Source organism: Penicillium lagena (genome assembly GCF_028827675.1).
Source record: "Penicillium lagena strain IBT 129212 chromosome Unknown utg000006l_segment0_segment0, whole genome shotgun sequence".
NCBI classification, from domain to species: Eukaryota; Fungi; Ascomycota; class Eurotiomycetes; order Eurotiales; family Aspergillaceae; genus Penicillium; species Penicillium lagena.
In genome coordinates, this window is record NW_026623227.1 from 2819717 (window position 1) to 2843305 (window position 23589).

At 52.0% G+C, this 23589-nt stretch overlaps 8 protein-coding genes across 8 annotated transcripts; 3 read left to right on the top strand and 5 right to left on the bottom strand.

Moving 5' to 3' along the window:
* Positions 1–184: 184 nt before the first annotated feature.
* On the bottom strand, positions 185–1040 carry N7510_009295 (3,4-dihydroxy-2-butanone-4-phosphate synthase RIB3; the record flags this gene model as incomplete). The annotated part of the gene is made up of 3 exons (XM_056981220.1): positions 185–709; positions 792–895; positions 977–1040. The coding sequence occupies 3 exons, from the start codon at positions 1038–1040 to the stop codon at positions 185–187; spliced, it is 693 nt and encodes a 230-aa protein (XP_056831429.1).
* Positions 1041–1321: 281 nt separating this feature from the next.
* Positions 1322–3399, bottom strand: N7510_009296 (uncharacterized protein; the record flags this gene model as incomplete). The annotated part of the gene is made up of 2 exons (XM_056981221.1): positions 1322–3285; positions 3357–3399. The coding sequence occupies 2 exons, from the start codon at positions 3397–3399 to the stop codon at positions 1322–1324; spliced, it is 2007 nt and encodes a 668-aa protein (XP_056831430.1).
* Positions 3400–3913: 514 nt separating this feature from the next.
* Positions 3914–5569, bottom strand: N7510_009297 (uncharacterized protein; the record flags this gene model as incomplete). The annotated part of the gene is made up of 2 exons (XM_056981222.1): positions 3914–5432; positions 5484–5569. The coding sequence occupies 2 exons, from the start codon at positions 5567–5569 to the stop codon at positions 3914–3916; spliced, it is 1605 nt and encodes a 534-aa protein (XP_056831431.1).
* A 616-nt stretch (positions 5570–6185) lies between these two features.
* N7510_009298 (putative ubiquitin conjugating enzyme (UbcK)) lies at positions 6186–6827 on the top strand (the record flags this gene model as incomplete). The annotated part of the gene is made up of 3 exons (XM_056981223.1): positions 6186–6280; positions 6337–6669; positions 6725–6827. The coding sequence occupies 3 exons, from the start codon at positions 6186–6188 to the stop codon at positions 6825–6827; spliced, it is 531 nt and encodes a 176-aa protein (XP_056831432.1).
* A 2062-nt stretch (positions 6828–8889) lies between these two features.
* On the bottom strand, positions 8890–10919 carry N7510_009299 (NupC/NupG family nucleoside CNT transporter; the record flags this gene model as incomplete). Its single annotated transcript, XM_056981224.1, has 3 exons — positions 8890–9177; positions 9241–10507; positions 10576–10919. 3 exons carry the CDS (start codon positions 10917–10919, stop codon positions 8890–8892), a joined length of 1899 nt encoding a protein of 632 aa, XP_056831433.1.
* A 3186-nt stretch (positions 10920–14105) lies between these two features.
* N7510_009300 (beta-glucosidase) lies at positions 14106–16934 on the top strand (the record flags this gene model as incomplete). Its single annotated transcript, XM_056981225.1, has 8 exons — positions 14106–14232; positions 14289–14371; positions 14435–14601; positions 14663–14796; positions 14845–14933; positions 15004–15164; positions 15219–15473; positions 15536–16934. The coding sequence occupies 8 exons, from the start codon at positions 14106–14108 to the stop codon at positions 16932–16934; spliced, it is 2415 nt and encodes an 804-aa protein (XP_056831434.1).
* Positions 16935–17393: 459 nt separating this feature from the next.
* On the bottom strand, positions 17394–18483 carry N7510_009301 (uncharacterized protein; the record flags this gene model as incomplete). Its single annotated transcript, XM_056981226.1, has 2 exons — positions 17394–17457; positions 17864–18483. The coding sequence occupies 2 exons, from the start codon at positions 18481–18483 to the stop codon at positions 17394–17396; spliced, it is 684 nt and encodes a 227-aa protein (XP_056831435.1).
* Positions 18484–19462: 979 nt separating this feature from the next.
* On the top strand, positions 19463–23238 carry N7510_009302 (DUF3659 domain-containing protein; the record flags this gene model as incomplete). The annotated part of the gene is made up of 2 exons (XM_056981227.1): positions 19463–22660; positions 22720–23238. 2 exons carry the CDS (start codon positions 19463–19465, stop codon positions 23236–23238), a joined length of 3717 nt encoding a protein of 1238 aa, XP_056831436.1.
* Between the last annotated feature and the right edge of the window lie 351 nt (positions 23239–23589).

A 23589-nucleotide genomic window follows, 5' to 3' on the forward strand; every position in this document is an offset into this window, starting at 1 on the left:
TCCAACCAAAAACTCGGATGACATTTATACCGTACGACTAGATACCCAATAAACTTATCAATGCACTTCTGAATTTTTTGACCATTCATTTTTTTTCATGTTAATGTCTATCCCAAGAGCAGAGCGTATGATCTACACAGCAGAAAAAAAAAAACAAAATCCAAGTATACAAGCCCGCAAAGCCTCAAACCAATGCTTGCTTCTTCCCATTGATTACCCCCTCCGTCCTGTCCAAATACGCCACCAAGTCCTCAATCGTACACACCTTAATCCCCCATCGCTTTCCAAACCGCAAACACCCATCCCGACGCATCATGCCATTCTTCCCGCCGATCTCCGGCACGCCCTCCACACACTGCCCATCCTCCACCAGCTCCGCAATCACCCCTGCCTCCGGCTTCCCAGCCAACCGACAGAAATCCACCGCAGCTTCGGTGTGGCCCATGCGCTCGCGCACGCCGCCGGGCCGGGCCTGGAGCGGGATAATGTGGCCCGGTCGCCGGAAAGAGTCGATTGTTGCGGATGGCGAGGCCAGTGTGCGGCAGGTAAGCGCGCGGTCGGAGGCCGATATCCCCGTCGTTACGGAGGGGTCGCTTGAGTCAATTGTGATCGTGTAGGCTGTGCACTTCGGGTCGGCGTTCTCGGCTACCATCTGCGGGAGGGCGAGGTGGGAGGCGAGGAGGGGGTGATGGGCGCGCATATCAATCCGCTTTTTGAAGTAATCAGTAAGGACATCCTCGCGTAGGAAGACGGTGTGTGTGACAAGGAAGGATTTACCTTGTATATCGGACCAAGAAGGCCATCTGTGCGGGAGTGATAGACTCCGCGGCTATGATGAGGTCGCCTTCGTTCTCGCGGTCTTGGTCGTCGAGGACGATGATGAATTCGCCATTTTCTGGAGTGCGCGGTTAGCTCAGTATTTCGGAATTCTCTTCTCGGAACTGCTCGATTGTCCTGCAGAGAGGCTAGCACTCACTAAATGCGGCAATGGTATCTTCAATCGAGTCGAATTGGTGGACGGGCTCTGTCGGAGACGGCATTTTGTCCCACAACTGTCGCGCTGGAGTCTCGCAGGAAGAGAAGAGTGCAGATCAACAGGAGGATGTGAGAAGAGAAAATCACACAGTCAACGATACGAACGAATTCCGCCACCGAGTGTCACCGCTGACCAAGGCTTAGAAATGGCTCGTGATGTCGCGGGGAGAGCCGAGCCGAGTGGAGCCGGGCGGTGAGTCAGGCCAGACCGAGGAAGTATGGAGTTAGGGCTAGGGATTTAGAGATATAGGATGGAGTTGGTTATGCGGTCTATATGAATGATTGATTATTGCATCGCTCCCATCCACCGGACCTCATCCGCTTGTCTTTCTAGTGCCCGCCGCATCCCCTCTTCATACCGTTGCGCGGCCTCCCACTCATCCCGATGCTTCCGCCGCATCGCTTCCCGTGTAGCTTCGTCGACCTCGGCATCCATGAACAAGTCATCCTCATTTTCTTCTTCAACCTCCTCCTCATAGTCGGCCGGAATCGAGAACTTGAGTCGACCAATGCGTTCCCCGGTCCACACCAACAACTCATCACCGGTCAAATTGCCACCCGTCGGTAAGATCTTGCGGGCCACTTCGCTGTTTTGGTTGGATTGCGAGCTGGGCCAGAGGCCGCGCGGTGAGCCCGGTCTAGCAGATAGGGATTGGCCGTTGCGCGAAAAGGAGAATTGAGGTGTAGACGTGTTGATATTCCAGCGTCGGACTTCCGAGCGGCCGTCTCGCTCGACCCATTTGATGTTGCCTTCCGCGTCGGAGAAGACCAGGCGGTTTCCGTGAGATCCCACGGACAGTAACTTGGAACTGGCGGCACGCTGCCTATTTTTATATTCGGCTGTCAGACGGGAAGACATTGTCGAGGGGCTGTTGTCGTTCGTAGTGTAGGTCTGCGACGAAGACCGCAGACTGTATAGTTCGAGAGACCCTCGGCCATTGTACTCGCCACAGGCCACCACGGAGTGCGAGTCCGGATACCGACTGTCCGCAAAGACCGGAAACCGGGGCTCAGGCACCGAAGCAAGACCGCATAGTCGGCCGCCTGAATGAACAGTGTTCTGTAGGCGTGGAAAGAAACGTCGGTCGTAACACAAAATGCTGGGGAAGCGGCCAGCAAGGAGAATGGAATTTACATGCGGGGCGGGAGGATGGAGGATGGCGAGAGGGCCCGGCTGGAAGAGCGGAGCATAGTTGGCGCCCTTTTCGGAAGGGTCTGGGCTGCGTATGCGGTGCGGTGGCTGGCCATTGGGTTGGAGTTTGAGTAATGGTGAGTCTGGGGGTGCGAAGATGCCCGATTCTGGCACAAAGGGAGGCACCACCTTCTCACAACGCAAGCTGATGGCTTCCTCTTCTTCGATCGCTGATAGGCGAGAGTCGTAGATCTGAAGACTGAGTGTGGTGGCCAAGGTCAAGGGCACAGAGTAGTCCGTTTCCTGGGAGAGGGCGAAGATCGACCAGGGATAGCGCTGCTGCGAGACCACCTTCAGCGTGGTTAGATCGACTTCGTTCAGTACGTTGCCAACAGCCAAATAGGCCCGCTGGCGCAGCGAGTCCACGCTCACGCACTCGCCCGGATTGATAAACTCGAGCGCCGTCTTCGAGGCCGCATTCTCTCTGCTGCGTCCCGACAGGTCTGTCATGAGGATCCCCGGCTCGCTAACCCCAAGAACCCGTCCCTTGGTCGTCGGTGAATCCGTGCAATGGGAATGATTCAGATCCCAAATACAAACACTTCCGTCATCCAACGGCGCCACGATCTTGTTCTGTCGTGCCGAACTCCAATCCTTCAGTAATCCCATGCCCTTGACCTCACAGCGCTCCCATTGTCGGCCCTTTGCATTCCGGACCCGGGGCTGTTGCACCCAGGTAAGTGAGATCGGTCCATGTCGAGCAATATATTCCGAGTACCAATCGATATCCTCTCCCTCCGCCGAAGAATCCCATTCCATCGCCGCCCTTGCTTTCTCACCGAGCGACATACCCCGCGGCGCTCCATCGGACACGCCGTTTTCTGCATGGGGCGCCGGCGGTTGAATCAGATCGCGCAGAGATGTCTGTCCCAGTGTGGTCAAAGATGCCGGCTCGTTTGTGCGCAGGCTCTCGGTGGCCCGGCCGGCGGGACGCGAGGTCAGCAGGGCGGACCATGACTGCTCGTAGCAATGTAGGCGCCAGAGGTTATTGTCGCGGGCGAGACCAAAGAGCTTCCTGGAGACGGATTGCAGCTGTACTTTCTCACGCGGGGTGAGGTCTTTTCTTGTTGATCAGCTTGAGGGCGACGGGGTCAACAGGTGCGGGGGGAACGGAAACGTCGGCTCTTACAGTCGATGATTTTGGTGAGGATCTCTACCGGCAATTTGTCCATGGAGAAAAAGATGGAGAAGCATCGAGGGCAGGCGGGAGGCGAGGAAGAGAGGAAAAGGAGGAGGAAGATACAATAAGAAGGAAAGAAACAAAAGTCCTGTTGTGATCTGCGCCCAATCTAGATTGTCCGTCACGTGGGATGTATAGAAACATCTAGTGCTGATCATATTATTACCCCATCACGAAATACGGTAAATCTCGAGGGATATTCTAGGTAGGTCCTTGAAGAGGTGGAGGGAGTTCTGGCTTGGCATCACTCCGGACATAGGCAGCTATGGATGTACCTTCTCTGCAGGGTAGGTGGTATGCTGTAGGAGTCCGGTCTTCTTAGTATGGCTAAGATAACCAATCGCATGGGATTAGCCATAGACACGACGTGCCAGGACGTTTTAGGACTACCGGGGTGGGACTTGCTTAGTTACTTCTCTGATTCGGCTTTACTTATCCATTGTCCGCTCGTTTACTTCGACTAGTGAGGAGAATACACATTGTACTTGTAGATTTGATTATATTATTTACTGGTCCGGCTTGAAGATGGCATCCTTGCACAGAATAGCCACCTTCTTGAAGAACCGCCGCCACTCCAGCGGATCACCCTTGATCTTGACAAACTCCACCTCGAACAGGCCCTCCGACACGCACTCGAACAGCACCTTGCCCTGCAGGGGACACATGCGGCCGTCCTTGGCGACCACGCGAACCATCGCAGACGTGTCGCCGAGCCCCACGGGTGGCATGGCCGGCACCGGAACTCCCAACCGGTGCAGAGCCTCGCAGATCAGCGGCACCAACAGTTTCAGCTCCCATGCGGAGAAGAAGCGGGTCATCGGGCGCGACGGGACGATATCCTGGAATCGCTGTGCATTCTGCGTGCGGCTCACTGGAACCGAGGGTTGCTGCGAGAACTGCGACATGGACGGCTCGTCTTCGAGGTGATTGGCCAGGTAGTGGTCCTGGGATGTGAATGGTTTCCCCGCCGGCTGAGTGGAAGAGAACACCTCCGACGCCAATTGCGGAGAATCCCAGTCCATCAGCATGCTACCCCCTAGCATTTCTGGCTGCGTGGAGGAAATCTGCCCCGCGGACTGTTCGTCCATGTCCATGTCCATTGGGTCGGAACCGCGTCTGGCGTTCTTGCGGTTTTGGGACAGGGGATCCTGGTTGAAGTCGATGTGAAGCGACTCAAACATGGATGTCGCGAGATTGATGGGATCCCGTAGTTTGCCCTCATCCGAGAGGAATTTGTTACTTCGTGTATACCACGGATGTCGGCGCACATCTTCCAGCGAGAACCGGTTTTTCGGGTCCACGGCCAACATCCCGCGCAGTAAAGAGAGCGTGGCCGGAGGCAGCCTCTGCCATAGTTCGTCGGTGGTTCGTGCCTTGGTCGCCATGTATTCGTGAAATTCGTAACTGTCATCCGTCGGGCTATCCCACGGGGTGTTGCCGGCCAAGAGGACAAAGAGCACAATCCCACAGGACCAGATGTCCACCAAATCGGGGTGATATCCGGCCCCCTTGGTCTGCCCTCGGGTGCTACAAGTGACCACCTCAGGCGCAATGTACGGTGGGCTGCCACAAAATGTCGTGGAGAGTTTCCGCGTCCCCTTATATTCGAACAGCGCCGCCAATCCAAAATCCGCAATCTTCAGATTTCCATCGGCCGTGAGCAGCATATTCTCCGGTTTGATGTCGCGGTGGCCCACGCCCTTGGAGTGCATGAAGCTGACAGCGCTGGCGAGCTGCGAGAAGTAGACGTGCGCGATATCCTCCCCGACGCCCTCGTCGGCCTCGATCTTGTCGAAGAGATCTCCACCCTCGGCCAATTCCATGGCGATCCATCGCCAGATCTCGTCCTCGCCGGTCTGGTAGAACTCGATGATGTTTTTGTGGCCCGAGACGTGTCGGTGGACAGTCACCTCCAATTGCAGCTGGCGCGCACTAATCTTGCCATGACGCGCGGCGTAGTCTTTATGAACGTATTTGACGGCGAAGACGGGAGTTTCGGAGGTTAGTGGACAGGCCTTCTTGATGCTTTTGTGGAGGGTTAGACTGTTTCGCGACGCGCTCGCTTTGTCGACTTACCAGGCGTAGGCGCCCTGGCCGATGGTCTTGGAGACGATGCGGAAGGGCACATCCGTGGGCAGCGGGGCCAGTTGGGAGTGCTGCATCGTGGGGGAAATCAATCAATCATATACGACACGAGGGGAGGAAGAAGCCACGGGCGAAGTGACGCGCGACCGTGCCGAGCCCACTTTATCCTGTTCGGGTAGTGTGTTGACAGGACCCCATCATAATCGAAGGGTCAGTGAAAGTCCATACGGGGATTCCATGAGGAACTGATGGCCCAGCATGAACCCATGCTAAATCCCCCGAATACACAATTGAAGCCACCGAAGAATCGACACCAATGGTGGTGGGACCTTTTCTCTTCCCGTTGCCTGGGCGCTTCGCCTGGTAAACAAAGGCCCCGTCGGAGTCCACTCACTCACTCTTCCCTCTTCCCTCTCCCACCTAACCATCTTTCTACCACTCCCAACATCACTACGCACCCACAGGAACGACTCTTGGATCCTTCCCGCCCACCTTCTTCTTCCGTCGGTTCCCTCCCTCTCGCGCCTCCCGACGTTGCTTCTCGGTGGGTCGGACCGTCATTCCAACCCAACCACGGCGCTTGTTCGGATCCGTCGTCATTCCAGACAGCAACCCTCGTGCTACTGTGACCCGACATTCCAGACATCGCCCTTTTACAATCTTTCTTCTTCCTACTCTTCGATGGACTACACGATGGAGGATACGCAGAACTCGGCGCCCGATGCGCTGGAAGCAACCAAGCTGAATACTGGCTCTCAGCGCAATGACACGCAGAGCGTAACCAAGCGGTAGGCTTGTCCGGGTGCTCGCGTGTTGCAAATTCACTGACTGGACGGTTGGACAGCCTGCAGGCTGAGCTGATGCAGCTCATGCTCTCGCCCTCCCCCGGCATCTCTGCCTTCCCCGACGCCGATGGCAACCTCTTGTCCTGGACCGCCACCATCACCGGTCCGACCGAGACCCCCTACGAGGGCCTGATCCTCAAGCTGTCCTTTGCCTTTTCTAACAACTATCCCTACGCGCCTCCGACCGTTCTCTTCAAGACGCCCATCTACCACCCCAACGTCGACTTCTCCGGCCGCATCTGCCTGGATATCCTGCGCGACAAGTGGAGCGCCGTGTACAATGTGCAGAGCGTGCTGCTCAGCTTGCAGTCTCTGCTCGGCGAGCCGAACAAGTACGTCTCCGACCCACTCATTAGAGGAGGTCATGCAATGCTAACCGCGGCATAGTGCGAGCCCGTTGAACGCTCAAGCTGCCGAGCTCTGGGATACAAACCAAGAGGAATTCAAGCGCCACGTCCTCGCCAGACACCGCGACCTGGATGACGAGTAGTGGATAGAAGACACCGAGTTTCCTCTCCTGCATTTCTGGGCGTGGAGGATGGATATTCATGCGGTGTATATGCATCATGGCCTGATAGTATTGTCAGGCTTGGAGTCTTTTTGGTCCTTTGGTTTTTGTTATTTTATTCTCCTTGGTCTGTAGGAGTTACCGTGCTTTTCCTGCACTACACTACACACACGCATTTTTTTCAATCCAGGCGTAAATCCAATGCCGCGAATGGTTTCTTGTCCTTCCGAGCTTTCCGACTTGTAGTTTGTTTCGGCAAGTATCCACACGACCTGTCCTATGGGCTGTGAGCGCTTGCAATTATGTACTACCTATGGTTTAGTGCGTATCTAAAGATATTGATCAAAGCGCGAGATAACTATATGTAGTCCATAAGTCAGGAATCACCCCCCAACGCCGAGTATGAGATGGTTTATTATAGGTCCAGACCGCATCTTCTCTAGTATACACCAAGCCCAAGTCAACTCCGATGATGGTACAAATAATGTTGCCCGCATATCCATGTCTACGTCCCGACCACCCTCAGCACGAATTCATACACCCCAAGCGTAATAACAGCCGAAGGTAAAGAGCGCAGCATATGGGGAGTCAGGCCTCCATACAAGCCCGCCATACCTTCCTCTTTCGCGATCGTACGGAAACACTGCACCAGACCTGTGTATTTAGGCACGCCATTTTCCACTGGCGCCTGGCGCAGTCTGGTTCGAACCACCTGCAGAAGGTCAGCGTGGTTGCTAATGAAGTGTTCCTGGGTACAGACGACGTACCTCGTGCGGGTAGGTCACTAGACTTGCGACGAACTTGGCAGAACCGGCCGCGCCACTGGTGCTGACCCAGTGAGTCAACTCATCCCAAAGAGCAGTTCTTGTCCCTTCGGCTGGCTCCAGCGAGTTACGAAAAGTAGACTTCAGACGTTCATATAGAACCAAATGCAGCGCTGTCTCAATAGAGCCCAAATAGCTCGCGCTCAATCCTCTGTACAGGCCACGGAAGCCTTCATGACGAAGGACCTGCCTGACGCAGTCAATGCTGTTTCGGTATCGACGAGGTGGAGGACCACCAAGCGGTTGTGTTTTGTCAAGCTGTAACCTTGTCTTCACTAACCATATCGGATTCGTAGCGGTTGCTGTAGCTATCCCTGCGCAAATAGCCGCTTGGGCGTGGACGACCGCCGAGTCTTCAGCAGAGCCCAAGATGTCTGCCCGAGGCGTTTGCAATTCCCATAAACGTAGAATTTGACGGCAGTCGCAGGAACCACGCCTGCCAGGCTCGGGCCAAGCCCTCGGAAAAAAGCGCGCCAGCCTTCAGCTCGATAGATAGAACCGACGATCTGAACCGTCCGGTGTGGTTTGTGAGAGGACGCTCGTGAGGAAATTCGATACAAGTCAGACTGGAGCCGCGTCCTTAGGACATCCAGTGGAGAAGTTGTAATCGCGGTAGCAAACCCTCCAATACTAACATTGAACGTCAAGACAGTCACAATGAGGACGGTAGAAGACTCACGCGCCAGCAAGGAGATGTATCCAAGGCCCGTGTGTCTCTCTCTTGGTCGATCGAGGAGAAATTTTATTAGAGGCAGTTCCTTCAAAGTGTTCAGAACCAGTCTGGGGCTTCTGCTGCATCTTTGCAACACGCCTCTAAGAGAGGTGATTGATTATTGTAGGATTGACGCCAACCCATTTTTGGCCGATTAGATTAACTACAGGCGATCTTTTGATAGTTGATCAGTCACATGATTCCTGATCTACTTGGCAGGATCCGAGGAATATTGGGAGAATATTGCTTTGTCTTGTGGGGTTTCTTCAATTGTTGTGGACTAGTGAGCTGTATAGATATAGCTTGAAGTGATTATATCATTTCTGGCTTGAAGATCCTTGTGATTGTTCAGGCAAAGACCTATCAAAATGGTTATACTATATATGATTCGCTGGAAATATCATATATACATCCATCCCTTCCAACCATCCATTTATTCTCGCTAGAAGCGCTACGTAGAAATCGAATAAATATGCATGCATACGAACTAATCACCCAAACAACAAAACTACGCCGCCTTGGTCCCGAAATACTGCTTCTCATCCGTGATCAACAATCCAGCAATCGACGCACTGGTGAACGTGCTCAGCGCGCCAGTGATCATCGCACTAACCGCCACGCGCGAGACGTCCGCGCTCCGTCCGGGCGAGATCTGCGCGAGCACACCGATCTGGTTACCCAGGGAACCGATGTTGGCAAATCCGCACAGCGCATAGGTGGCGATTAGGCGGGAGCGGTCCGAGAGGTCGGCGTAGGTTTCTTGGGATTGAAGGGCTTGGTAGGCGACGAATTCATTCTACAGGTTCGTCATGTTAGACATCAAGATGGAAAAGAAGACGGACAAGTGGGGAGGACATACAGTGATGATCTTCAGACCGATCAGTTGGCCGACCTTCACCAGATCACCGTCCCGAGAAACACCCAGCAGGAAAGCAATCGGGTAGCAGATGTATCCCACAATCAGCTGGATGGTCAGGGGCGGGTCGTTGATGTTCAGGTAATGGCCCCACCACGTCAACAGGCCGTTCACCAGGCCGATGAGAGAGATGATGCACAGCAGCGTGGCACCAATCATAGCCGCAATCTTCAGACCCAGCCAGGCGCCGTTGGAGAAAGCGTGCAGGGCATTGGAGGCGCGGTGCTCGTCGTCATCAGGGACGACGACGCGGCCGGCCGTGAGGGTTTCTTCCTCCTCCGGCCAGCGCAGTTTCGAGGCGGCTAGTGAGGCGGGGATACTCATCACGCAGGACGAGACAAGAGCTTGTGGGTTCACACCCATGGTGATGTAGGCGATCAGTACACTTCCCGCGATGGTCGCGAAGCCTGAGCACATGACCTGGTGCAGCTCGGCCATAGTGAGATGCGGAACGAAAGGCCGAATCAGCATGGCGGATTCGCCCTGTCCGATGAAGGGGGATGCAGCGGCGACGACAGCCTCGGCGCCGGAAACGCGCATACTCCAGAAGAAGAAGACGGCAAATTTCTTAATGAACCATTGCAGCACGTTGGTGTAATACAGCAGTTGGACAATGGAGACGAAGAAGAGAATTGCCGGGATCACACTCACCAGGAACCAGGAGGCGGGCGTGATGGGAGTCTTCATTGTGTAAAAGTCCTCGGCGGTCAAGAATTCCACGCCCTGCGACGCAAAGCCCAGCAGATCGCGCGCGAGACCCGACACGAAGGCGAAAATGTCGTAACCCGCCCCGGTGCGCAGCACAAAGAGCGCAACAATAAACTGCACCAGCATGCCCACGATCACAGTGTGCCAGACGATCTTCTTGCGATTGCGCGAGGTCGCCCACAGGCCGAAGACGAAGACGGCCAGCCCGAACAGACTGACCGCGCGGTTAGAGCGCGTGTTATCCGCTGACTCGGGGGAGACGAATGCGCCGATCAGAATGACCCCAATGCACACCAGGGCCGCTCCGGGGATGCGCAGTTTCTCTGGGATCACGCGCACGAACGGGTGGGCGGTATGGCTCCAGACGAAGTGCATGGGCCGCGTCACAATGCTGATAGGCACATAGAAGAAGAGAATGCGCAGAGTGATGGCCAGGTACAATAGAAACGGGATCAGCCAGCCGAGGTCATATCGGTGCAAAATCAGACCGGCAATCCACCAGCTACGTACGATCAGTCTCTGACTCGGAGGCAATCCGTGTTCCCACCGAAACCATCAGAATGGACTCACCCGGTGAAAAGCAGCCAGATCACGGCGTGCGCAAAATGGCGCCAGTGTTTGAGCACCCGGCGGTACCACGGCCGCTGGGCCGGGTAATTGTCCGCGGTCTCGACGTCCTTGTTGTCGTCGCTCTGGCTCTTGGGGGTATGATCCAGCGGCGTCGGGTCCGGGACATTCCCCTTCTCGAACGAGGCGTCTTTGGTGTAGATGACATCGTCGTCGCGGCCGCGCTCGGCAAAGGCTGTGTGGTGGAGGTGGGCATGCTGGTGCTGGTGCTCGGGCTGGAGCGCTGGGTCAATCTCTGACTGGGGAGCGACGTGGTCGTCGTCTTTGTTATTGTTGTGGTCGGACATATTGCGGGTGCAGACCAGACCAATTGGCTCGTTGAGGAGCCGGATGGGAGGGAAGAGAGAAGAGAGAAGAAAGGGTTTCGGGGCTTCAGCCACGGCGTCGAGTTTAGTGCGACCGTGATAAACTCTACTGGGAAATTGTTCAGGTTCTTGCGGGGAATAATCATCAAACCCTAACTCTCTGATAAGCATCGGCCACTCACGGGAACTCCGACGGTGGGGCCGTATGTAACCTTAGAGGGATCAACACGGGATGTCGCGTGTTCGTCCATGACCCAAATAAGCAACCAGGTACAACCAATGTCAAGAAGGGTGGACTAACGACCTTCCGATAAAACTTAATGTCAACTTCAGCCGAACGCCCTCCCAACTGATGGATAATCCATTTCGATTCGTTTAGGGGCAGATTATGGATTTTGGCTGTCTGGCGATCCTGAAGACTCTGCCCGACTGCCAGTAACGTTGTTGGATCTCTAGGTGGGTTGGAGCGCAGTTGATTCTTGGCGACCGAATTGATATCGGTGTATCGCTCGGCCAGCGGCCGTTCAGTGACGCCTTGAATAGTGGCCCTAAAAAAAGCGTCCAAGGTACCATTTTTGGCGCCTGAGTTACCCTTACTCAGCGTTTTGATATAGTGTTCAGCCTCCAACTACACCTAACCCTTGCTCTTACTAGGCAGAGAGTCAAGGCTATCATCACCCTTGAATCTAAGCGAGCGAGTCGGTCACAAGAACCCGATATTGATTGGCACCTGCTTCATTTTGGCTGGTGCCCCAGTTAAGACGGCGGCGTATTCTCGCGCTCAATTTCTTGAAGGTAGGATTGCGGTGGAAGTAAGGGCAGGTCTTACCACTTCTATTATGCCCGTCTGGCAGGCTGAAACGTTGCCTTCTCTCAGAAGAGAGAAATTCGGGGCATTGCAGTACATGCTAATCTGTACTGGAGCCCCTATCAGTTACTGATGGAGCTATGCACTATCCTTTTCGAGAAATGACCCTTCCCAGTAGAGATTTTCTGTTGTGGCGCAGTATGTCTATCTGCTTTTGATTATTGCTAAGCTCGGAAGCTTTGTGCGTTTTTGCACTCGGTATTTCTGTTTCATTACAGCCATCTAACAACCGTAGTGCCCTGGATGTCAGGGTCTCCGCGATGGCTTTTCGTACACAGCCGATCAGATCAAGCTCTGGCAGTCCTAATGAAGATGCATGGATACCAAATGAGGATGATGAAGAGCTCCGACAGAAATTAGATTGGCCAGTCAGGAAATTGAGCTAGAAGAGTGTAATGGTACCAGCAATTGGATTTACCTCTTCAATAATGAGAAGGAGACCCAAAATCTCCGTCGAGTTTGCTTGGATGGTGGTAAGTTCCAACTTCGCTCCGTCTTACGGGCAAGCCTGTCTAAATATGTCTAACAGGCCCATGTTCATGATAATGTGATCTGCATTGGCTATTATATTACGTACTTGCTGCAGAACTCTGTCTGCCTAGGCCACAATCTTTCACCACTGCTTTCTGGTTTCAATGGTCTTTAGTACTTGGTCCCAGTCTTAGCATCTTTCGCTGTCGCCAAACATATCCGTAAACGTTGGTGTCTCATGATCGGCGCTTTCGGCATGGAATGCTGCTTCCTCACCATATCCTTGACCGTTCGTTCCGGGACATATGCTTCATCTATCATTTGCATCATTGCAGCGTTTCCTCTATTATACCTTTTTCGCGCTAGGCTTCCTCGCCGTGACATGGCTACATAATGCCGAGATTTTGCCTTTGCACCTGCGCTCACGAGGCAATGCCATCATCATATCGTCTAACTAGAACTGGAACTTCGTGACAGTCATGACGAGTCCTTCCGTAATGAACAAACAAGGCTGAAAGGGGTACTTGATTTTCGCTGTCTTCAACTTCTGCTTCGTTCTTTATCTACTTCTTTTATCCCGAAAGCACCAGCAGACGGCTCAAAGAGAACGATGCGATCTTTCACAAGACCAGTCCAATTGTTGCCGGCACTGAATGGGCTAGGAAGGGAAACAACCCATCTGGATCAAATGGCGGATGATATAGAGATTGCCAAAGCAGAGACTAGCTATGTTGAAGATATTTGAAGGGAAGTGAGCTATTCCAATTCCCAAAAAGGCTTTGGCGTTAGCCAGCGGCGGTTGTCATGGTCTATATAACAACGATTGCCGAGGATCCCTCGGCAGCTTTTTTTGCGCCAACCTTACAATTCCCCCATCCAGGCCCGCCTTGACGGGCACACGGACGCACTGCCACGGCAAATTACTTTGCCGAGATGACTACTCTTTCTTTGCTAAGATTGTATTCACACTCGCGCCCTTCCCACCCCCAGATTCGAACGTCATCTGTCTGAAATGAGGTTACTTTTATTTCTTCGTGACTCGTACTTCCATTCATTTGGGGGCATCGTACGTGCTTCTTTTGACACCATGTCCTGCGGTAAGCCCCACATCCTCCCCGCACAATCGTCAAGGTACGTCCTCCACATCGTGCCGTTCCCTCTGCACTGTAATTGGTTGGGATTCGGATTTTGATGGATACCTTTTTGTGCAGGGAGATGAACTAGCTGGATGGACATCCGCTAAATCTCCGTGGTCTTGCAAGTCTCCCAATTCCTTGTTTGTATTGGAACCTCTCGCTGGCTCCGAATGAAGACCTATTGATTCATACCAAAGAGTCTAAAACGCGGTTCGTGGCCATCATACTCGCTATTCCAGCTTATAGCAGTTATACCTGAATAGTGTGCATAAGCATCAGGGAAACCTTTCTATGACTTCCCACTGCACGCGAGATGGCTTTCTCCCGAAGTTTACCCAGGCCGAAAGCTAAATCTGCCACTAAGTACAAAAAAGGTCTCCTAAGTCCCTGCGCAACCACGAAATCAAATCCCAAAGTATGTGCACGGATGCGGGGGTGATTTATCTGGGCTTCATCATTTCTCGGGTGGGGAAAGCCCATAGTGCTTGGACCAGTGTTCAGGGTTAGCGTAAGAGGAAATGCTGAGTCCAGAGTTTACGGCCCAGTCAGGCCATCACCCGTGCTAGACCGGTTGTCGGTGTCCCTTTCCGAAGAAAAAAGTATATATAGAGCTTGAGCAGCCGGCTCTGGGTAGTTGTTGCTCAAGGACTCCTAGTATACTGGCCAAGTTACAGTTGACCGCAGGACACAACCATGGTTTCTGCAAAGCAGCTCGGATTGGCTGCAGCCATTCTGTCTTTGTGTGGACTAAGTCATGCGGAAAGTAACATTACTTCCGATACGTATTTCTACGGCCAGTCGGAGCCGGTGTACCCTTCGCGTAAGTTGAATTGCCTTTACTTCAAGCCCGGTTTCATCATGCCTAACAGTCCCCAGCAAAGGGCACGGGATCCGGTGACTGGGCTCAAGCCTATGAAAAGGCTGCAGCTATGGTCTCCAAGATGACTTTGGAAGAGAAGGTTTGCTATCACTGCAGAAGCCTACCTGCGCTTTTCCATCGAGGCTGATGGGGTTGTTTGCAGAACAATCTTACATACGGCGTGTCTACCACTGAAAATGGATGTTCCGGAATCATCCAGCCTCTCCCTCGTCTTGGATTTACTGGATTGTGTCTCCAGGATGCAGGAAACGGTGTGCGCTACACGGACTTTGTGAACAGCTACCCCAGTGGTATCCATATCGGCGCTAGGTGAGAGCTGTGGTAGATTTAATGTCCAGGGGTATTTTCAGCTAACATATGTGTCAAAAAGTTGGAACAAGTCACTTGCCCACGACCGTGGTTGGTATATGGGTGGCGAATTCAGGAAGAAGGGAGTTCAGGTGGCTCTGGGACCTGTTGTTGGGCCACTGGGAAGAACCACTACCGGCGGAAGAAACTGGGAAGGTTAGTGCTCCAGAATATGATTGCTTTGCATGACCTAATTTATCGAAGGTCCTTCCAATGATCCCTACCTGGGTGGTGCAATTGCGGCTGCCACTGTGCAAGGCATTCAGGGCCAAGGTGTGATTACAAGTGTTAAGGTCAGTTTATGCCCAAGGGTAACTGCGTCTGCTTGCCAGAAAAGAAAATACTGATATTACATATTAATAGCATTTCATTGCGAACGAGCAAGAATTGTATCGCAATCCCACTGTTAACTCCGAGAACCAAACCGTTGAGTCACTCTCGAGCAACATGGATGATAAGACGATGCACGAATTGTACCTTTGGCCTTTCCAAGATGCACTTAAGGCTGGAACAGGAAACATAATGTTAGTTGTCAGGTGGCATAAATCCTACAAAGAGGTGGACTAATCTATGATCAGGTGCTCGTACAATCGAGTCAATAATTCTCATGGCTGCCAGAACAGCAAAACACTGAATGGAATCTTGAAGACAGAGCTTGGCTTCAACGGCTTTGTTGTAACTGACTGGGATGCGCAACACTCCGGGGTCGCTTCAGCTCTAGCTGGCCTTGATATGGCTATGCCAAACGGCCTATCCTTCTGGGGCAACAAATTCACTGAAGCCATCACCAACGGCAGTGTACCCGTGTCTCGTCTGGATGATATGGCAACTCGGTAAGTGATTTAGTACCATCATAGCTTTTGATAAAAGGTGTTAATGCTCACATGTAATCTAGAATTATCGCGGCTTGGTATAAGATGGGCCAAGACGATTCGAGCTACCCTGAACCTGGTATCGGCATGCCCTACAACATCAGCGAGCCTCATAAGATTGTGAATGCCCTCGATCGCGACGCGAAGCCAACGCTTTATGATGGCGCAGTGGAAGGTCACGTCCTAGTCAAGAACACGAAAAATGCTTTGCCACTCCAGTCTCCAAAACTGATCTCCGTATTTGGATATGACGCGAAGGCCCCTGATCAGTACATGCCTGATGGACAGAGCTTGATCGGCAACCCCTGGGAGCTTGGCTATGAGCCGGCTGTCTTCCAATTTGGTGGCGCCTTTTCTTCCAATATCATCAATGAGCCATATGATTTCCAGGTTGCGTTTAACGGCACGCTCAGCGTCGGAGGTGGTTCTGGTGCGAACACAGGACCATACTTGAGTGCTCCCCTTGACGCTCTTCAGCAACGTGCCTACGAAGACAATACCGTTGTGATGTGGGACACTGCAAACACACCTGGCATGATGGGCTTGATGGAAGCATCGGATGCTTGCCTGGTCTTCATCAACGCTTTTGCTACTGAGGGCTTGGATCGTGCTGGAACGTACGACGACTATTCTGATGCCCTGGTGAATGAAGTAGCCAAGACCTGCGCCAACACGATTGTCGTTATCCACAACGCTGGTACTCGTCTCGTCGACCAGTTCGCAGACAATGAGAATGTGACCGCAATCGTCTTCGCTCACCTTCCTGGCCAGGATTCCGGCCGTGCTCTGGTGTCTCTGCTTTATGGCGACGAGAACTTCAGCGGCAAGCTCCCCTACACTGTTGCCAAGAACGAATCCGATTACAGGACTTACTACCACGCTGGTGCAGTCACTCCCTACGGGCTTTTCCCTCAGTCAAACTTTGACGAGGGTGTGCTGACCGACTACCGCTACTTCGATGCCCACGATATTATGCCTCGCTACGAATTTGGCTTCGGCCTCTCCTACACTACCTTCTCTTTCTCCGGTCTCAAGGTTTCATCAGTGAAGCATGGCATTGAGGCATATCCTTGCGGTGTCATCGAGCAAGGTGGCGCAATAGATCTGTGGGACACCGTTGCAACGGTCACCGCCATCGTTCACAACACTGGACGCAAAGCCGGCGCTGAAGTAGCCCAGATCTATGTTGGAATCCCCGGTGGTCCAAAGAAGCAGCTCCGTGGGTTTGAGAAGGTCATGATCCCAGCGGGCCAGTCAGCCAAGGTTTCTTTCCCGCTGACTCGCCGCGATCTTAGCACTTGGGATGTTGTTGCGCAGAAGTGGTTACTCCAGAGTGGGAGCTATAACCTTTACGTTGGATCTTCCAGTCGGGATCTTCCTCTGACGACGAGGATGAAGGTTGTCACTGACTCTAGCTCGTAAGGGATTATAGCATATTGTCAACCGAATAGTTCGCCTAGGATTCGGTCCAAGGTTTTGACCAGCGAGTACTGCCAATCTTTTGTTACCAGTATCTATATTCTTCGTGGAATGGACAAATTCTCCTACTATCTAGATGTGATCTGGCGTTCTTGCGCGTGGGCTTTTCGGCGCCGTGCTGATATCAATTTACATTAGCAGCTATGAGTACATTATTAACAGCCACGGGAAGCATGCGGCCAGCTCATTAGCAAGCATTACTATTGTGCGTTAGCTAGTGGTGGTTGGCATGGTGGTGGCATCCCACCCCAAGTACGCCGGAATTGGTGTTCACTGGACGATTACCGTCCTAGGTTGCGTATCAGAACTCTTAATCCCTATGCCCATGCTTTTCAAGAGCTACGGGACCTGGTTAAGAGGAGGAGCCGATACGGTTGGCAGGCGAAACTGAGCTTATATTCTCTAGGTCCATGGGTACATGAGAAATTCCAAATCTAGCACTGTGGAAACGTGGATGAATTCCACACTGTAACAACATAAATCTTAGTTAAGATTATTTTTATTTAATCCGTGTTGGTAAATGATGAACCTGTGTTTTGAATTTATTTAGCTATTTTTCACATCCCTTGTGTGAAACAGGATTATTATATTCCTCGTTTCTTTAGGGTCAAATGTTGAGAAAACAACACTAAGACACTGCGACCCTGCACGAAGCTACAGGCCAGTCTTAATAGTATTAGGAGATTCCGGAACAGCAGAGGTACATGAAATTGAGGTAGCCACCGAGATTGCTTGTTTTCGACGAGCAGCCGTTCTGTTGCAGAAATGTATATAATTCTTTCACTGCTAATCGATCTCTATTGCCTGCAGTTGCATAAATTATTGAAGGGTTCCAAAAGCCTAAAGACAACATAGCAAAGTTAAGAACATACAGGAGTTGCAGGGTCACATCCCCTTGAATCTTGGCTTTTAATTGAATTTCGACGTCAAGGTTCAGATCCAGCCTCAGCCTCAGCTGATCGTCGTCGTCGTCTTCTTCTTTTTTCACCACTTCAGTTGTTTCTGTCACTTGATTAACACCTGTACCATCTGCGTCTGGAACGGTATGTCCTAGTTGTCCAACCTCTCGGTTTTGAGATGGAGAGCTCAGCACTTGTTGGACGCGAGTTTCGTCTGTTTGTGTTTGCGGGTTACCAGGATTGTCGGGCTCGCTGGATGGCATCGACGCCTCACGAACCAATCGATGTTGACGATGTCTGGCAGGCCGCGGGTTTGGCTCCGCTTCCTCGAGAGGTTGGTCGTAGTTCGTACTGTCCTGATTTTGCTCTTGGACGACGCTGTCCGACGTTTTCTGTGGAGAATTGGATTCTGTTCTCTCTGAATCTCCATTTTCTCTCTGTTCACGTCTAATTTGTTGTTTATCTTCAGAGATCGGCCCCTTTCCAAGCTTGGGTGGTCTGAGTTTCGGCGGTCGCCGTTTTTGCGAAGACGTGCCACCACTTGCACGACTATTGTTGATTTTCTCTTGGGTATGCTCTGCTGGTGCTGCCATCGAGGGTAGTGGATTAGACATGATAAATCATAGACAAAAGAGGTAGTGGGAGATTTTCGCGAATTGGGGGAATAGCATTTTTCTAGCCTGAAGCCAAAGGACGGCACCATTACGTTTGTGGAGAAATTTCGCCTCGTGACGTCAAGTATGTAGGCTCTTTAGAGGACAGCCTTCATCTACAACAATGATATCATTCGATCGATTAGATCGAGAAATCTCAACGACTAGGCCCGGTTGCCCATAGACAACGATGCGTGGCGAGGGCCAGAAACAGGAAATGATTTAACCCATCCAGTTCGGAGTGGAAAAGTCGTGAAAGGGTGGTGAGGCTGGAGCTTGATCTAGATCTTGATATTGAAGTCGACCTGAGGCTAGTATCCGGTGGTGGCACATTAGCCACAATTCAGCCTTATACATGGATAGTTCATTGACCCGTCTCCGTGAATGGACAAGATTCAATCGCCCACTAATCATAAAATTACAAGTGGCTTGTCGAGTTACTAAAGAGAACGGTGCCGTCACTGTTGTGGCGAAGGTGTGGCGTCAAGACCTTCCAGCCACTACTCGGCCCGTGGTTTTGCTCAGTTATTTGACGGCTGGGGGTGACGACACCAAACCTCTCAACTTTGGGAACCTAGGTAGACATCCCCTTAAACAAGTTTTTCTTTCGCTTCAGCGAAAAAGTGATTGGGTCGATTGTCGTAATGATGCCGTCTGTGTTTTGGTCATTATTTTCATCTCTGTCGAGGGATGAATACGTGGGTGGCTTGTCTATAGAATGAGATTCGTATAAAAGACACCTGGACCCCTCCAATTATTTTATGTAAACGAGCTTATACAAACATTGAGTTCTTTCAAACTTCCGATTTGTCAAATACCAATTTGCGATATCGAAGTACCATATTTGTGGGAAAAGAAAACACAACAATAAAACAAAGCAACACTACAGCGACAAGAAGCCGCCTCTTTCGAAGAGCCAATGGCGACTAAAAATGTCCCAAAGAAGGGTCCCGTTTCTCGAAACGCCCTCCCTGACCGGACTAAGCCTGACTTGAAGTCTCCCAAACCTGCTAACCTTGCGCGGAAGCCGCCTGCCGCTGCGAGAGCCGACAGTAATGCTACCAACTCGTCAGACCTCTCAAGCGCGAAGAAATCATCTCCAGCTCCTAGATCGAAGGGCCTGAACAATCTCAAACGTGCCAATAACGTGCCAAAGCCAACGGACAAGCATCCAATTCCACAAGAAGCTGAAACAAACGGGTTAGAACATGCAGACCCGGAACCTCTAGAAGACTCAGTCGACATGGAGGATAGCACGATCGAACTACAAGACCACGAGCAACGCGCCAACGAGGAGCAAGATGAAGAACCGACAGAAGACGCAGCGAAAGCTCTTCCAAAAGCTTCTGGGTCGGGAGCAAGATCGGTTTTCCAACGTGGTAAAGATGCCGCGTCGTCCCTTTCAGGTTTCGCCAGTAAGGCCAAGAATGTTCATTCTCAGCTGCCGGAACCTGTAAAGCAAGAAGCAGCAAGTCGCGTTCAGTCCGGCATGAAGAATGTCAAGGACAAGGCCCAGCCAGCTGCAGGTGAAGCAGTCAGCAAAACTGAGGAGATCCCAAAGGGTGCCAATCTTCCAACTGATTTATCTGCTCTGTCTGGCCTTGAGGTCGGTGAAGATGGAATGATTCTCGATGACGATGGCAATGAAGTCGCTCGACTGGCTGAGGGTGAGCCAGAAGACCTTGCTGGCCAGACTGTTGGCGAGAATGGTGAGATCCTAGATGAAGACGGAGATCTGATTGGGCGCGTGGAGCTTCTCAGTGCGGATGCTGCAAAGAAACCAGAGTCATTTCTAGATGCAGATGGCTTGAACTTGAAAGACCTTGCAAATCTGCCTGTCGCAAAAGATGGCTCAGTCAAGAATAAATCGGGTCAGGTAGTGGGGAATCTCGTCGAAGGTGATCCTGGGGACTTGGTCGATTCAACCGTGAATGAAAAGGGCGAAGTTCTCGATGACGATGGTGAAGTGGTCGGCCGTGTTGAACCTGTTTCTCTCAATGAAGCCGGCGAGCAACTTGGCGAGGTTGAAGATTCAGCAGACGCCATGCTGCCAGAAACTTCTATTCTCAAAGGTCGAACGATCAACGAACAAGGCAAGATTCTCGATGAAGAGGGTGGCGTTCTGGGCCAAATTCCGGAAGGCCAAGACCCGGCAACTCTGACCGGTAAAGTGCCTGACGAGCAGGGCCAAGTCCTAGATGATGATGGGGAAGTCATAGGACAAGTTGAAGTGACACCAGGGGAGGCCGCTGAGACAGCAATACAAAAACTCCGGGAAGATACACAAGAGGCCAAAAAGGGCGGACAAGAAGCACTCGACGATCTCTCTGTCCTTGACGGTCTTCAGGTCGATGAAGAAGGTCAAATTACTGATCCGGATGGTAACGTCCTCGGTGTGCTAGATAACGGTGATTTATCGGAAGTCACCGGGATGACCGTGAACGACAAAGGTCTAATCATCGACGATGATGGCAACATTCTAGGCAAAGCTCGGTTGGTAACTCAAGAATCTATCGAAGAGCCCGAGAAAACTGCCCAGGAACTACCGCCCATCTCCAATCTTGAAGGCCTCAAGTGCAACAAAGCTGGCAAAATTGTGGATGAAAACGGGGAACTCGTTGGTGAACTCATCGAAGGTGATCCTCGAAAGCTCTTTCAAGCCGATGCACAGCTTGATGATCGTGGTCAGTTTTGGGACAACAAAGGCAATGTCATCGGCAAGGCTCAGACCGTTCCCGTGGAAGAGGAAGAGGAAGACAATGGACCATTTGCCAATACTGAGGATATATTTGTCACAGAGGAAGGCTGGGTCCGTGATGCAAATGGAAACAAAGTGGGAAAAGTTGTCGAAGGCGAAATTCAGAACCTTCTTGGACGGGCTGTCGACGATGATGGCGATATTCTGGACAAACGAGGCAATTTGTTGGGACACGCAGAGCCCTGGGAAGAGTCGGAGCCAGAAGAGGAGAACGTTGATCTCTCGGTATTGGAGGGTCTCACTCCTAACAAGCTGGGTAACGTTATAGGGCCAGATGGGGTGTCTATTGCGCGTGTTAGCGAGGGTGACCTGAAGGCAGTCACTGGCCGGAAAGTCGATGCCGAAGGCCAGATCTGGAGTGACGATGGCAAGGTCATTGGGCGGGTTGAGCTCATTCCAGAGGACGAACGCGAAGACATATTGCCCTTTAGTGGGTTCGGAGACTTGGTGGTTAGGAAAAATGGGTTTGTTGAGGATGAAGCCGGCAGCATTGTCGGTAAGATCATAGAAGGCGACCCTCAGAAATTACAGGGTCTCGCTGTGGATGACGATGGGGATATTGTCGACAAGCGAGGCAATGTCAAAGGACGGGCCGAGCCATATAACCCACCGGAAGAGGACCTATCTATTCTGGAGGGGATGACGGTCAATAAATTGGGAAACATCGTGGATGAAAATGGTTCGGTTTGGGGACGCATCACCTCCGGAATTCCCAAGAAGCTGGCCGGCAAACAAGTGGATGCGGAAGGTCAAATCTGGAGCGATGACGGGAAAGTAATCGGCAACGCCGAACTTATCCCGGAGTCGGAGCGAGAACAGCCTGAAGGCATTTTCTATGGACTTGAAGGCCTGATGACAGCAAAGGATGGAACAATCACCGACTCCACCGGCCAGGTTGTCGGGAGACTGGTGGAAGGAGATCCCGCCCGACTTGTTGGCCGTGCCGTGGATGAAGATGGCGAAATAGTCGACAAAGTTGGAAATGTCATAGGTCGCGCCGAGCGATGGGCTCCCGAGGAGAAAGAGCGTGATATCAGCCCTATGAGTGGCCGAAAAGTCAACCGGGAGGGCGAAATACGCGACGAGGATGGCAATCTGATCGGTAAACTCACCGAGGGCAATCTCAAATCTCTGGTGGGCAAGACCGTTGACGACAATGGCTATATCGTGGACAACGATGGGAACAAGGTCGGCGAGTGCACCCTACTGGAAAACCTGCCCGAAGAGCCCGCTTTGTCTGCCGAGGAAATCGAACAGAAGGAAAAAGAGGAACACGATCGAGATTTGGCGAAGAAGATGTCGGCGATTGTACAGCAAACTTTGGATTCGGTTGAACCGCTATGCAAGCAAATCAGCGATGTATGTTTTTCTTGGAGTATCCCACATCGATCGGTGCCCGTGTCTGACCAATCTACTAGCATCTTGAAAAAGCCGATCGCACACCACGAGAAGAACTCGACGAAGAAAATCTGGTGAAGACCGTGAAGCCTCTCATTGAAGAGGCGGGGAACATGTTGCAGGAAGGCAAGGGTGCTCTTCGAGCTCTTGATCCCGATGGCCAAATTGCAGCCTCAGCCAAAGCCCGGAGTGTATCTCACGAGGCAACATCGGAAGAATACCAGCTGGCCGAACTACTCAAGCAACTTTCCCAGACTGTCACTACTACGATTGATAATGGTCGTCGGCGTATCGCGGACATGCCCCATGCAAAGAAGAAACTCAATCCACTATGGTCTCTACTCTCCGAACCACTCTTCCAGATCATTGCGGCAGTGGGTCTGCTTTTGAGTGGGGTAGTGGGCCTTCTTGGACGCCTTCTCGATGGACTCGGCCTGGGCGGACTTGTCCGTGGACTTCTCGGGGGTCTAGGAATCGACAACCTCCTCAGCGGTCTCGGTCTCGGCGATGTCGGTAAGAGTTTGGGTATGTCCGGTTGAGGTATTGCAAGCAGGCGCCGGAATGTGGGGGAGTATACGAGTTGCCAGAATGCAATTGATATTTTGGTCATGGTTCTGGTCGCGGTTGCTTAAGTGCTATGTACAATACTTTTGGCTTTTCCTCTTCTTAATGCTATTTAACGACTTCCTGCGGTATTCTTTTACCACTTGGGATCCACTCGAAAAGTTGAAACAAATGGGCAAATTGATGAAGACTCTCTTTGGTAATACATGACCTGTGCCCACAGGTAACATGAGACCGTCAACGCGGACGGAATTAGGAGAGTTCAGCGATAATCGACATGGTTGATCAGAGTCCTATCTATTTTAATCGTCGTTCTCGTAATTATT